The sequence below is a fragment of the Mastomys coucha genome, unplaced genomic scaffold (assembly GCF_008632895.1).
Source record: "Mastomys coucha isolate ucsf_1 unplaced genomic scaffold, UCSF_Mcou_1 pScaffold15, whole genome shotgun sequence".
NCBI lineage: Eukaryota > Metazoa > Chordata > Mammalia > Rodentia > Muridae > Mastomys > Mastomys coucha.
The window spans coordinates 87,984,023-87,998,246 of NW_022196897.1; the positions used below are offsets into that span (position 1 = coordinate 87,984,023).

General features: G+C 38.0%; 1 protein-coding gene across 2 annotated transcripts in view; it reads left to right on the plus strand.

Annotated features, from left to right (window-relative positions):
• The window catches only part of Pamr1 (peptidase domain containing associated with muscle regeneration 1), a 97,061-nt gene that overhangs the window by 26,028 nt on the left and 56,809 nt on the right, over positions 1-14,224 (plus strand). For both annotated transcript variants that reach the window (XM_031371158.1, XM_031371159.1), the window contains exon 2: positions 6,798-6,974. In XM_031371158.1, coding sequence (XP_031227018.1) covers positions 6,798-6,974 — 177 coding nt within the window. The remainder of the gene's footprint in view (positions 1-6,797; positions 6,975-14,224) is intronic.

Here is a 14,224-nt window from a genome sequence, read left to right on the forward strand (position 1 = left end):
AATACTCCATGTGCAAATGCATTTTCTTTATCTTTTCTTCTGTTAAGGGTTGTTTCCAGCATCTGGATAGTATGAATAGAATAGCAATGAACATGATTGAGCAAGTATAATTGTGGTAGGATGAAGCATCCTTTGGGTATATGCTCAAAAATGGTATAGCTGGGACTTAAGATAGATGGAACCCAATTGTCCGAGGAACTGACATATTGATTTACATAGTGGCTGTACAAGTTTGCACTTCCATCAGCAGTGGAGGAGTGTTTCCCTTGTTCCACATCCTCAGCAGCATGTGCTGTCACTTGTGTTTTTGATCATAGCCACTCTGGCAGGTGTAAGATGGAATCTCAAAGTAGTTTTGGTTTACACTTCCCCAATGGCTAGAGATGCATTTCTTTATGTGTTTATAAGCATTTTAGGTTCCTTCTATTGAGGGATCCTTTTTAATTGGATTGTTTGATTTTTTTGACATTTGTTTCTTGGGTTCTTAATGTATTTTGGGTAGTAGTACTTTATTGGATTAAGAGTTCATTAAAAATCTTTTCCCATTTTTTCAGGCTGTTGCTTTGTCCTAATGATGATGTCCTTTACCTCATAGAAGCGTTTTGATTTTATGAGATCACATTTATTAATTGCTGATCTTAGTGCCTGCACTATTGATGTTCTGTTCAGAAAGTCTTCTTCTGTGACAATGCATTCAAAGCTGGCCCCTACTTTCTCTTCTATCAGGTTCAGTGTATCTGGTTTTATTTTGAGGTCTTTGATCCATATGGACTTGAGTTTTGTGTAGAGTGATAAGTAGGGGTCTTTTTCATTCCTCTACATGCAAAGATCCAGTTTGACCAACACTATTTGTTAAAGATGCTGTTTGTTTCCTATTATGTATTTCTGGTGTCTTTATAAAAAAAATAGCAAGTTCTTGGATATGTCTTCAACTTGATTCCATTGATCAACATGTCTGGATTTATGACAATAGCATGGGTTTTATTACTATAGTTCTGTAGTACAACTTGAAATCAGGGCTGGTGATACCTCCAGAAGTTATTTTATTGTTCAGGATTGCTTTAGATATCCTGGGTTTTAAAAAATTGTTTGTTGTTGCTTTTCATATGAAGTTGATAATTATCCTTTCAAGGTCTTTAAAGAATGCTGTTGGAATTTTGATGTGTAATTTGTAGATTGCTTTTGGTAAAATGGCCATTCTTTTCTATGTTAATCCCACCAATCCATGATCTTTCTATCTTCTGGTCATTTCTTTCTTCAAAGACTTGAAGTTATTGCCACACAGGTCTTTCACTTGCTTGGTTAAAGTTATCCCCAAGGTATTTTATATTATTTGTGGGTATGGTAAAAGATGTTATTTTCCTAATTTCTTTTTCAACCTGTTTGTTGTTTATATGTAGGAGGGCTACTGGTTTTGTTTTTTTTGTTGTTGTTGTTTTTTGTTTTTTGTTTGTTTTTTGTTTTTTGTTTTTTTGTTTTTTTACTTAATCTTGTATCCAGCCACTTTGCTGAAGATGTCTATCAACTATAAGAGTTCTCTGGTAGAATTTTTGGGATCATTTATATATACTATCATATTACATTATATATACTATACTTACATTGCTAGTGTAAATAGCAATACTTTGACTTCTTCCCTTTCAATTTATATCCCCTTGATTTCCTTTAGTTTTCTTATAGTTCTATGAAAAACTTTACTATAATGAAGAGATATGGAGAGAGTGGAGAGCCATGTCTTGTCCATGATTTTGGCAGAATTGCTTTAAGTTTCTCTCCATTTAATTTGATGTTGGCTATAGACTTGCTGTATCTTTTCTTTAAAGTGTTTAGGTATGTACCTTGTATTCCTGAACTCTCCAAGGCTTTAATCATGAAGGGATGATGGATTTTGTTAAAGACTTTTTCAGCATCTAATGAGGTGATCATGTGTTTTTTTTCTTTCAATTTGTTTATATGGTGTATTTCATTGACAGCTTGTCATATATTGAACCACTTCTGCATCTCTGGGATGAAGCCTCCTTGATCATTGAGAAAGATCTTTGTGATGTGTTCTTAGATTCAGTTTGCAAATATTTTATTGAATATTTTTCCATCTATGTTCATATGAGAAATTTGCCTCCTATAATTCTCTTTCTTTTTGGGTCTTTGTGTGATTCAGATATCAATGTAACTGTGATTTCATAAAATGAACTTGACAATTTTCCTTCTGTTTCTATTTTATGGAATAATTTGAAGAGTATTAGTGTTAAATTGTCTTTGAAATTCTGGTAGAATTCTGCACAAAAACTATCTGTCCCTGGACTTTTTTGATTGGGGAATTTTATTGACTGCTTCTATTTTACTAGGGATTATATATCTATTTCAATTGTTTATCTAATCTTGATTTTACTTGGTAAGTGGTAGCTATTGATAAAATTACTATATATATATATATATACACATTTATATATGTATATATATATATATTTTTTTTTTTTTTCCAATTTGGCAGAGTACAAGATTTTCAAGTATGTCCTTAGGATTCTGTGGGTTTCATTGGTGTCTGTTCTGTGCTCTTTTTCATTTCTGAGTTTGTTAGTTTGGATAGTCTCTCTCCATCCTTCAGTTACTTTGGATAAAGGTTTGTCTAGCTTGTTGCTTTTCTCAAAGAATCAACTTTTATTATCTTTATTTCATATATTTTTATACTGCTTTTTGGGTCTGTTTTGTTGATTTTAGCCCTCAGTTTAATCATTTTTCGCAGTCTATTCCTCTTGGGTATGTTTGCTTCTCTTTTGTTCTAGAGCTTTCAGGTGTCCTGTTAATATGGTGTTAGTGTGAGATCTCTCCACTGTTTTAAAAGGTAGGCGCTTTAGTATCTTAGCACTTTGTATGCATCTCAACTGGAAAAATATTTTTACATCTAGGCAATTTTCATCTGTGTATATTGACAAAATAGTGGACAGTTTTTCAAGTTCCTAAGCAAAGAGGATTGGCTTCAGCAAATCTAAGAGTGATGTTAATTAACTGAAACTTGCTGTGAGTGCATTTCTCATTCTGTGGCTTGGAGTAAAATTTATGATTTAATGTTTATGTTATGAAGGAAGATCTATAAATTAGATGGGAATTCTCAAAAGTCTGCATCTATTTCATGTGACTAATGTCACAAAATCATTGGGATAATTTACATTGCTATTTCAATGCCATTTTTGTAAATTTAAAATTTTTATGTTCTGAAAAAGATTTTTTTCTTAATGTTACTTGGGTTGAATTACTGTGACTGAGAAGCTATTATTTATCTCTGAATACTATTTATTTTTTTAAACCTCTCTCATATTTACCTGTAATCAACCAATTTTATGGAAGATGTAATTTATTGTATTAAGAATACATAGGCATTTGTTGTACAGAGAATCAAATTAGTCAACAAATTGCTGCACTCAAAACAGATATTGAAAAAAGAGTTTTACAGTCAGCGAGTATAGTTAGCTTAGAAGGTGGAAGGATCTGTGATAATGTAAAGCTGTTTCAAAGAATTTGTTTTATAAATCTCTGAGGAGCTGTGAGGTCTTCCTATTTCTTGATTGGTTCCTCCTAGTCACTTCTATCCTATTGGGTGGCAAATCTTAGCTTGAAAGTTTTATTGTTGATAAATGATTAAGGCACAGATAAAATATTAATACCCACTGTTTACTACCATATCATTCTAAATGCAAGTGACCATGTATAGTATCTTGCTTGAAACAGCTTTTTACAAAAGAAAAGCAGTACTAGCCTTTTGTAAATTTTCTTGGTCTAAAGAAAAGTTATATTCTGTAGATAAACATTATGTAAATAATATTTATATCAAATAATATTTACACCAAAAAGACTTTTAGTGGCATATTGCTTTCCTCATAGATCAGTGCATTGTTCAGCCCTCATCAGGGAAGTTGCTTCTTGCAGTACATGGTAAATTAACAGAGACCCACAACTGGACAATGTACGGAGAATGAGACTTTGGAGTGCTCAACCCCAAATGGTGTGTCTTTATCATGCCCCTCTGCATTTTGAGAAAGAGAGGGCACAAAGGTTGATGGGTGCTTTTAAGAAAAATAGCATTTTCCAGACACAACAGAACATGTGTACGTATGAGCTCTCAGAGACTGTTAAGTCATGCACAAGGCCTGCCTAAGTTTAAGCTGGACAAAATTCCAGCAGGATGAAAGGGAAATGAGTATAAAGTCTCACCCCAGCCAAGAAGCTACACAGTTGTTGATACCTGCTGGGAAAGTGAAAAATCATTTTTCTCCAATGGAGTGACATTGGGAAAATCAACCACACTCCAGGACAGGCCCTGTGCTCAGGAGTAATTGGCCAAGACAGATTGGATGCCATGGTTTATAGTGGCTTTTTTTTTCTTCTTCTAAAGACAGAGAAAGAACAAAAACTAGAGATATGGAGGAGTTATGGGACAGGAAAGAATATGGTAAAAATACATGGTATGAAATTCTCTAAGAATAAATATAATAATAATAATAATAATAATAATTCATTAGCAAATTCAGAATCATGTGCTTTGCCCCTGTGTGTCATCTTCTTTCTTTCCCATCTAGATTTTAGAAGCTGGGCTAACAGCATGGAGGCACAGCTGAGCACAGCATATCAAAAACAAAACCTCATGCCAATCTAATAGCAAAGCAAAAAATATTTGCTGGTCCATTGGAATTTGTGCAAAATGATGAAAGAAAGCTAGTCTTTTTTAACTAAACTTCCATAACACTAAACCCAATTTAATGAACTATCCCATATCTTAAGCTAAGCTTTCATAACACTAAACCCAATTTAATGAAGTATCCCATAATATGCTAAAAGTTCTTTTGCATAGTTCTAGAATCTTCTTTTAACCTGAGCTGGAGAGTAGATGTTGATTTTTTTTTTTAAGGCTCTATTTGGTAAATTAATAGTGACCAACTGCGTGTTGGAATTTACAAATGTCAGGGAGGGAAACAGAGAGCTGAACTATGAAATTCAAAGGCCTTGAAGCCTTCGCAGATGCTAGGCATGGTGCATGTGGGGATCCCTGCAGGGAGTTTCTAGGGAAGGCTTCATGGGACCTTGCCCAGACAGATACACTTCTTCCACAAATACCTGACCCACTTCTGCTTTCATGCTCTTATGCAACAATTTTAGAAATAGAAAGTGGGGAAAAAGAAAAACAAGACCAAATACAGCTAGCAGGGCTGTTTTTTTAGCTTGAGTTTCTCTGTACAACCTCCAGCTGATTCCTCTTATAGATTTCACCAGATGGCTTTCTTTTTTTACTTAAGGTATGTTTTTGCATTTATAAAAAGGAAATGAAAAAAAGAAAAAAGAAAGAGAGGAAAAAAATCCTACCCACCAACACTTTTTCTCCTGGGAAAGAATTCTTGGTTGTACTAAGTTGGGCTAATGAATTCACCCTTGACATTCTCGTAAACATACTAATGAAGGCACTTTTGTCTACTCTGTTGGTTTTATCTTTGAAGATACTATGACTATGGCATGGTGCAACACTGAAGAGCCAAGTTTGGAAGCAATGACATAGCCTTTTCTTGGCCACAAGCCTTGGATTTGAATTGCTCCATCTAGAGAGGGGTCTCTGGGTTTTTCTGATGGACCCCATTGCTGGAGCCCTATGGAGCCCTGCAGTTGAGTCTTTCTTGGTGAGATGAAGTGAGCAACGCATGCAGCTATGAAGAGTGACCAGCCATACCTCAAAAAAAGTAGAAATGAGATACAGTAGTTGGTGATGAGTGCTTTGGTTTCAATCCGCTAAAACAAACAAATGTAGAATGTAAGGAATTTATATTGCTGTATTGATTATGAAGGCATTCTACTGCTTGTCTACTTGTATTTGTTGAAGCATTTTAAAAACTGTATGTATGTATGTATGTATGTATGTATGTATGTATGTATGTATGTGAAAAAATGTTTCTTGTAGTTCAGGTTGGCCTAGAGCTTGCTATATAGATCAAGGATAGACCAGAACTCATGACCCTCCTGTGTTCACATCCACAGGGGATTACAAGCATGCACCACCACATCCAATTCATGTGGGGCTGAGGATCAAAACCATAGCTTCATGCATATTAGCTACGTAAGTTGTCTCCCAAGTGAGCTACATCCACAACATCTGAAGCAATTCTTCAAAGATAGAAAACAAGATGACAAGCAGAACACATTTTATCTGTATCTCAATGAATGGCTTTGAATACCCCTTGGGTTAGTGTCCTGGCTGGTTTTGTGTGTCAACTTGATACAAGCAGGAGTTATCACAGAGAAAGGAGCCTCCCCTGAGAAAATGCCTCCATGAGATCCAGGTGTAAGGCATTTTCTCAATTAGTGATCAAAGGAGTAGGGCCCCTTGTGGGTGGTGACATCCCTGGACTGGTAGTCTTGGGTTCTATAAGAAAGCAAGCTGAGTAAGTCAAGGGAAGCAAGCCAGTAAGTAACATCCCTCCATGGCCTCTGTATCAGCTCCTACTTCCTGACCTGCTTGAGTTCCAAGCCTGACTTCCTTTGGTGATGAACAGCAACATGGAAGTGTAAGCTAAATAAACCCTTTCCTCCCCAACTTGCTTCTTGGTCATGATGTTTTGTGCAGAAATGGAAACCCTGACTAAGACAGGTAGTCACCTCACTTTGGAGCTACTGGACTGGGAAGAGGTCACACCAGTGCCTCTCATTCAGAAAAGGTGATACTCTGGTAGGGCAAGGTTGCTTCTTAATGGTGGAGAGTTTGTGGGTCTTCCCAAGCCTTCCAGGCTCTAGCCTCACCTGCTTGTTTTCCATTGCAGAATACACAGTTATTAATGAAGCCTGCCCTGGAGCTGAGTGGAACATCATGTGTCGAGAGTGTTGTGAATATGATCAAATTGAGTGCATCTGTCCAGGGAAGAAGGAAGTGGTGGGTTACACCATCCCATGCTGCAGGAATGAGGATAACGAATGTGACTCCTGTCTAATTCACCCAGGTGAGTGTGCGATGGGACACCATAAGTTGCTTTCACATTATCTGAGGTAATAAACAGGCACAGACTGAATGTCTGGACTCTAGCAGGCAGCCATCCAGGGCTGTGGTGCCACGGTTATTAAGACTGACACAACGCTGCCAAGTCTGATTGCAGGAAAAGGAATCAGAGGATTTAGTATTCTTCTCAATGATCAAATTGTAAATCTGAGAATTTGTCCACTCATCTGTTCACTTAGCAAGCAGACTGAGTAGCTCTTAGGTAGTCACAGGGAAGACAATGTGCTGTTCTTTTTTTTTTAAGATTTTAAAATATTTATTTGTGTTTGTGTGTATGCATATGTGTCAAATGTGTGCACATGTGTGTACATGCTTCCACAGAGGAGGGTGTCCTATCCATCCTCAGAGCCAGAGTTATAGGCAGTTGTAAGATGCCTGACATGGGTGTCAGAACTGGACTCAGCAAGAACAGTACATATTCCTAGACATTGAGCCATCTCTCTAGGCATTTTATTTAAAGACACCTTGCCAGCATTGCCAGAGCTCACAGCCTGTGGGGAGGGTGGAAACAGGTAGCTGTGATTGATACTATGTAAGTGCTGTGATAGAGAGGCACTGGGATGAGAAGGGGGTGCAGCAGAGGAGAGATCAATGAAGACTTACTAAGCAAGACAATGTGATTTGTCTACTGAAGATGGAAGCAGCAGGCTCAAGGGGATGATGTGGGCTCAATTGTTGACAGAATGTGCAAAGGACCTATGTCGAGAGGAAGCATGAGGTTTTGAGAATTCCAAGGAGCTCATCCTGGGAGGAAAAGCAAGTTCATGCTGTGAGATGTGAGGAAAGGAAGGCAGACAAGAGATACTAAGTTGGGAGGGCAATCTGAAGGAAGGAATGGGAGTCGAATTAGGAAGAGCTTTTTCCAAAGTCCTGCTATGAGATTCAGGCTTTAGGGGATCTTTTGGTAAAGGGTTAAAAGTCATTTTTCTTTAGCTACAGTTGGGAAAAGGACAGGAGAAGGGCAGGATGGGGGTTGCGGGTGGATTAATGAGGACTGTAATGAAAGTCAGAAGCCTGGTGGATAGAGTTAGGTGAAGGGATGAGTCGTCCAGGAGTAGGATTGGCCATAATTTGGGATAATTTGAGGAGAAGAGTGAAAGGAGGGAAGAGTGGAAATCAGGAATGATGGATGTTGAGCTTCTCAGCATGCTTTCATTGTGGCTGGCACTGAGCATTTTCCAGTATGAAAAACCTGGAACTCACTGCCTTACATTCTGACTCCTGCCAGGAGGCTCATCTTGCCCTCTAGGACACATCAGATGGGAAACACAGAGAGTGTCAGGTGAGATTTCTGAAGGCTGAAGAATGAAAGATCAAAACTGTGATGGTGGAATTTCTCTAATTTCTGTCTTCTCTGGTTTAAAAAACAAAACAAAACAAAATCAAAACCAAAAAAACATGGAGTAGCATTGAAAATGAAAGCAGGACTGACTTCAGTGCAACAGCACATTTAATTTCAGGAAAGAAACTTAGTGCCCAGTTTCCTGACAGGCAAGAGCAGCTTATAGAGAAATGACTGAACAATGCCCTAAGATTCCTCTATAAAGGGACACTAGCCACAATCTGCCTGATTTTGAATAGTTTGAGGGGAATATGTGTTTACTGTTGGGTAACCACAGGGTAGCCGCTGCTATTATAAGGTCAGTCACATGATAGGCAATGAAGGTACAATCCACAGGCAGCATTCAGGATCTGAAATCCCTCCTTCAGGGGTGCTGGTAGTGATAATTGGCTCTGGTGAGTGAAGGACTCTCTCACACCAATCATTCTGCTACCCTGAAAGGCAGGCAAGGACAAGGAAAAGGGCTGCTTTGAAAGTCCTTCTCAGAGCAGTAAGCTGATAATGCACAAGCAGCCACCATTGGGGACCCGAAAGGTCTCGGTGTTTATCACTGGGGACCTGCAGTTTGTTTATTTCTGTAGTTTATCAGTTTTAGTCAATAACTTCTTTAGCATATACATGAGCACATTTTAGGGCACTGAGAATCTCTTCATGTCCTTTAGTCCGCATCCCACAGACATGACTACTGGGATGATCATGTTAGCTTTAAAAGGCTTCTTGTGTTTCTACCATGAACAAGTCATTCAGATTTCCTAGATATTTCTAGCCCCAGATCAGTAATCAGTCATTTCTCCAGGAAACTCTTATTCTAAGAGCACAGTCTGGGTACTGGGGATATTCCTAGCTTTTGGGTTGTCATTGTTAATAGGTAATCATGTTTTAATTTCTTCCTTGGTATGATATTTGTGAATGCCCCGCTCCCCCATATAAACATGCAAACACAGTGATGGCAATCAAGCCCAGGGTGCATGTTACCTTTGTGCTACGTGACCAGACCCCAATGCCTTTAAGACATAATCCCTCTGTAGTTCAGGCTGTTCTTGAACTTAAAACCTTTCTAACTCAGACTCTTGAGTGCTGGGATTAAAGGTGTGGTCTATCCATCATCTATCTATTAGTCTATCTATCATCTATTTATCTTTCATCCCCTTATTATCTATTCTCTACTCTTCTTTTAAAGAAAAAAAATGCATACAAATGCTCAAGTCCATACATAGCAGTACAAGGGTATTTACTTCTTTGATTTTTTCCTCTGATGCTGAAAAACCATTTCCCATTAATAGTAATGTAATTCCTTATCTGTCTCATCATATAGCATGCTATAGATGTGCAAAATAACAATAGCAGTATATGTACCACCAACAATCCTGCTGCATATAGTAATGATTCTTTATGGTTACCCTTAACTTTAGAATACATGCTGGTGGGTGTGTATAATCAAAATGCTATACTGCAAAATCAATGAATGTGGCTTCCATTTGGTGTTATGCTGCCTATCTAATATCGAGATAGGTTAATTGTTTTCTGTATCTGAACATGCAAGGGAATAGGCACATGCATTTATCTTTCTTTCCCCATTTCACACACAGACAACGAACCACAAACATTGCTAACAAACAACGAACCACAAACATTGCTAACAACGTGTGCTGGAGATGTTTCATATCAGATTAGATCTATTTTCTTCATTTCTTTTTACAGTTACATGTGACTGCATTTCAAGAATTATTATACTTAATTGTCACTGGATTGTTTCCAGCTCTTTGCTATTGTAAATTAAATATTTACTATCTACAATGTTTGGAACCCAACAAATTTAGTATTTTAAGGTTTAGGAATGTTGCATATATAAGCAACGAGATTCTTGAAAGGGGCACCCAAGGTTAAATGTGAAATTCTCTTCTTATTTCTTATACAACTTATATCCATAGTTTGGGCAATTTTATGCAGTAATTTTTTATGAAATATTTTCTTTATTTACATTTCAAATGTTATCCCCTTTCCTGGTTTCCCCTTTGGGGAAAAAAACCCTATTCCCTCCCTCCTTCCCCTGCTCACCAACCCACTCTCTCGTACTTCCTGGCCTTGGCATTTCTCTACACTGGGGCACAGAGCCTTAACAGGCCAAGAGTCCCATTGATGACTGACTAGGCTATCTTCTGATACATATGCAACTGGAGCCCTGAGTCTTACCATATGTATTCTTTGGTTGGTGGTTTAGTCCCTGGGAGCTCTGGGGGTACTGGTTAGTTCATATTGTTGTTCCTCCTATGGAGCTGCAAACCCCATTCAGCTCCTTGGGTCCTTTCTCTAGCTCCTTCATTGGGGACCCTGTGCTCAGTCCAAAGGATGGCTGTGAGCCTCTACTTCTGTTTTAATCTGCCACTGTCACAGACTCTCAGGAGACAGCTGTATCAGCCTCCTGTCAGCCTGCACTTGCTGGCATCCACAATAGTGTCTGGGTTTGGTGATTGAATATGGGAAGGATCCCCAGGTGGGGCAGTCCCTGGATTGTCCTTCCTTTAGTCTCTGCTCCACACTTTGAATCCATACTTTGGTCATCCCTCTTCTGGAATTTCCTATGGTTTATGGATTGTATCTTGGGTATGCTGAGCTTCTAGGCTAATATCCACTTATCAGAGAGTGCATACCATGTTTGTTCTTTTGTGATTGGGTTACCTCACTCAGGATGATATCCTCCAGATCCATCCTTTTCCCTAAGAATTTCATAAATTCATTGTTTTTAATAGCTGAGTTGTACTCCATTGTGTAAACATACATTTTCTGTATCCATTCCTATGTTGAGGGACATCTGGGTTCTTTCCAGCTTCTGGCTATTATAAATAAGGCTGCTATGAACATAATGGAGCATGTGTCCTTATTACATGTTGGATCATCGTCTAGGTATATGCTCAGAAGTGGTATTGCTGGGTTCTCTGGTAGTACTATGTCCAATTTTCTGAGGAACTGCCAAACTGATTTCCAGAGTGGTTGTACCTGTTTGCAATCCCACCAGCAATGAAGGAGTGTTCCTCTTTCTCCACAACCTTGCCATCACCTGAGGTTTTGTTTTTGTTTTTGTTTTTGTTTTTGTTTTTTTTTGTTTTTTGTTTTTTTTCGAGACAGGATTTCTCTGTATAGCCCTGGCTGTCCTGGAACTCACTCTGTAGACCAGGCTGGCTTGGAACTCAGAAACCGCCTGCCTCTGCCTCCCAAGTGCTGGGATTAAAGGCGTGTGCCACCAACGCCCGGTCGTCACCTGAGTTTTTTAATCCTAGCCATTCTGACTAGTGTGAGGTGAAATCTCAGGGTTGTTTTTATTTGCAATTCTCTGATGCCTAAAGATGTTGAACATTTCTTTAGGTGCTTTTCAGCCATTCTATATTCTTCTGTTGAGAATTCTTTGTTTAGCTCTGTACCCCATTTTTTAATAGGGTTATTTGGTTCTCTGGAGTCTAACTCCTTGAGTTCTTTGTGTATATTCGATATTAGCCCTCTATCGGACGTAAGATTGGTAAAGATCTTTTCCCAATCTGTTTGTTGTCATTTTGTCCTATTGATAGTATCATTTGCCTTGCATAAGCTTTGCAATTTTATGAGGTCCCATTTGTCAATTCTTGATCTTAGAGCATAAGCTATTGGTGTTCTGTTCAGGAAACTTTCCCCTGTGCCCATGTGCTCCAGGCTCTTCCCCACTTTCTTTTCTATTAGTTTCAGTGTATCTGGTTTTATTTGGAGGCCCTTGATCCACTTGGACTTGAGCTTTGTACAAAGAGATAAGAATGGGTCAATTTGCATTCTTCTACATGCTAACTGCCAGTTGAGCTAGCACCATTTTTTGAAAATGCTGTCTTTTTTCCACTGGATGGTTTTAGGTCTTTTGTCAAAGAGCAAGTGACCATAGGTGTGTGGGCTCACTTCTGGGTCTTCAATTCTATTCCATTGATCTACCTGCCTGTCACTGTACCAATACCATGCAGTTTTTAATCACAACTGTTCTGTAGTACAGCTTGAGGTCAGGGATGGTGATTCCACCAGAAGTTCTTTTATTGTTGAGAATAGTTTTCGATATCCTGGGTTTTTTGTTTTTCCAGATGAATTTGCAAATTGCTCTTTCTAGCTCTTGAAGAATTGAGTTGGAATTTAGATAGGGATTGCATTGAATCTGTAGATTGCTTTCAGCAAGATGGCCATTTTTAGTATATTAATCTTGCCAATCCATGAACATGGGAGGTCTTTCCATCTTCTGAGATCTTCTTTGATTTCTTTCTTCAGAGACTTGAAGTTCTTGTCATACAGATCTTTCACTTGATTAGTTAGAGTCACACCAAGGTATTTCATATTATTTGTGACTATTGTGAAAGGTGTTGTTTCCCTAATTTCTTTCTCTGCCTGTTTATCCTTTGTGTATAGGAAAGCCTCTGATTTGCTTGAGTTAATTTTATATCCAGCTACTTTGCTGAAGTTGTTAATCAGGTTTAGGAGTTCTCTGGTGGAATTTTGGGGGTTGCTTAAATATACTATTACATCATCTGCAAATAGTGATAATTTGACTTCTTCCTTTCCAATTTGTATCCCTTTGATCTCCTTTTGTTGTCTAATTGCTATGGCTAGGACTTCAAGTACAAAATTGAATAGGTAGGGAGAGAGTGGGCAGCCTTGTCTAGTCCCTGATTTTAGTAGAATTGCTTCAAGTTTCTCTCCATTTAGTTTGATTTTGGCTACTGATTTGCTGTATATTGCTTTTTACTATGTTTAGGTACGAGCCTTGAATTCCTGATCTTTTCAAGACTTTTATCATGAAGGGGTGTTGAATTCTGTCAAATACTTTCTCAGCATCTAATGGTTTCATATGGTTTATTTCTTTGAGTTTGTTTATATAGTGAATTACATTGATGGATTTCCATATATTGAACCATCCCTGCATCCCTGGGATGAAGCCTACTTGATCATGGTGGATGTTCATTTTGATGTGTTCTTAGATTCGGTTTTCGAGAATTTTATTGAGTATTTTTGCATCAATATTCATAAGGGAAATTGGTCTGAAGTTCTCTTTCTTTCTTGGGTCTTTGTGTGGTTTAGGTAACAGAGTAATTGTGGCTTCATAGAACGAATTGGGTAGAGTACCTTCTGTTTCTATTTTGTGGAATAGTTTGAAGAGTATTAGTATTAGTTCTTCTTTGAAGGTCTGATAAAATTGCAATAAACCCATCTGGTCCTGGGCTTTTTTTGGTTGGTAGACTATTGATGACTGTTTCTATTTCCTTAGGAGATATGGGACTGTTTAGATCGTTCATCTGATCTTGATTTAACTTTGGAACCTGGTATCTGTCTAGAAAATAGTCCATTTCATCCAAGTTTTCCAGTTTTGTTTTGTATAGGCTTTTGTAGTAGGATCTGATGATTTTTTTGGATTTCCTCAGTTTCTATTGTTATATCTCCCTTTTAATTTCTGATTTTGTTTAATTAGGATACTGTCTCTGTGCACTCTAGTTAGTCTAGCTAAGAGTTTATCTACTTTGTTGATTTTCTCAAAGAACCAGCTCCTGGTTTGGTTGATTCTTTATATAGTTCTTTTTGTTTCCATTTGGTTGATTTCAGCCCTGAGTTTGATTATTTCCTGCCATCTACTCCTCTTGGGTATATTTGCTTCTTTTTGCTCTAGAACTTTCAGATGTGCTGTCAAACTGTTAGTATATGCTCTCTCCAGTTTCTTTTTGGAAGCACTCAGAGCTATGAGTTTTCTTCTTAGCACTGCTTTCATTGTGTCCCATAAGATTGGGCATGTTGTGGCTTCATTTTCATTAAACTCTAAAAAGTCTTTAATTTCTTTCTTTATTTCTTCTTTGACC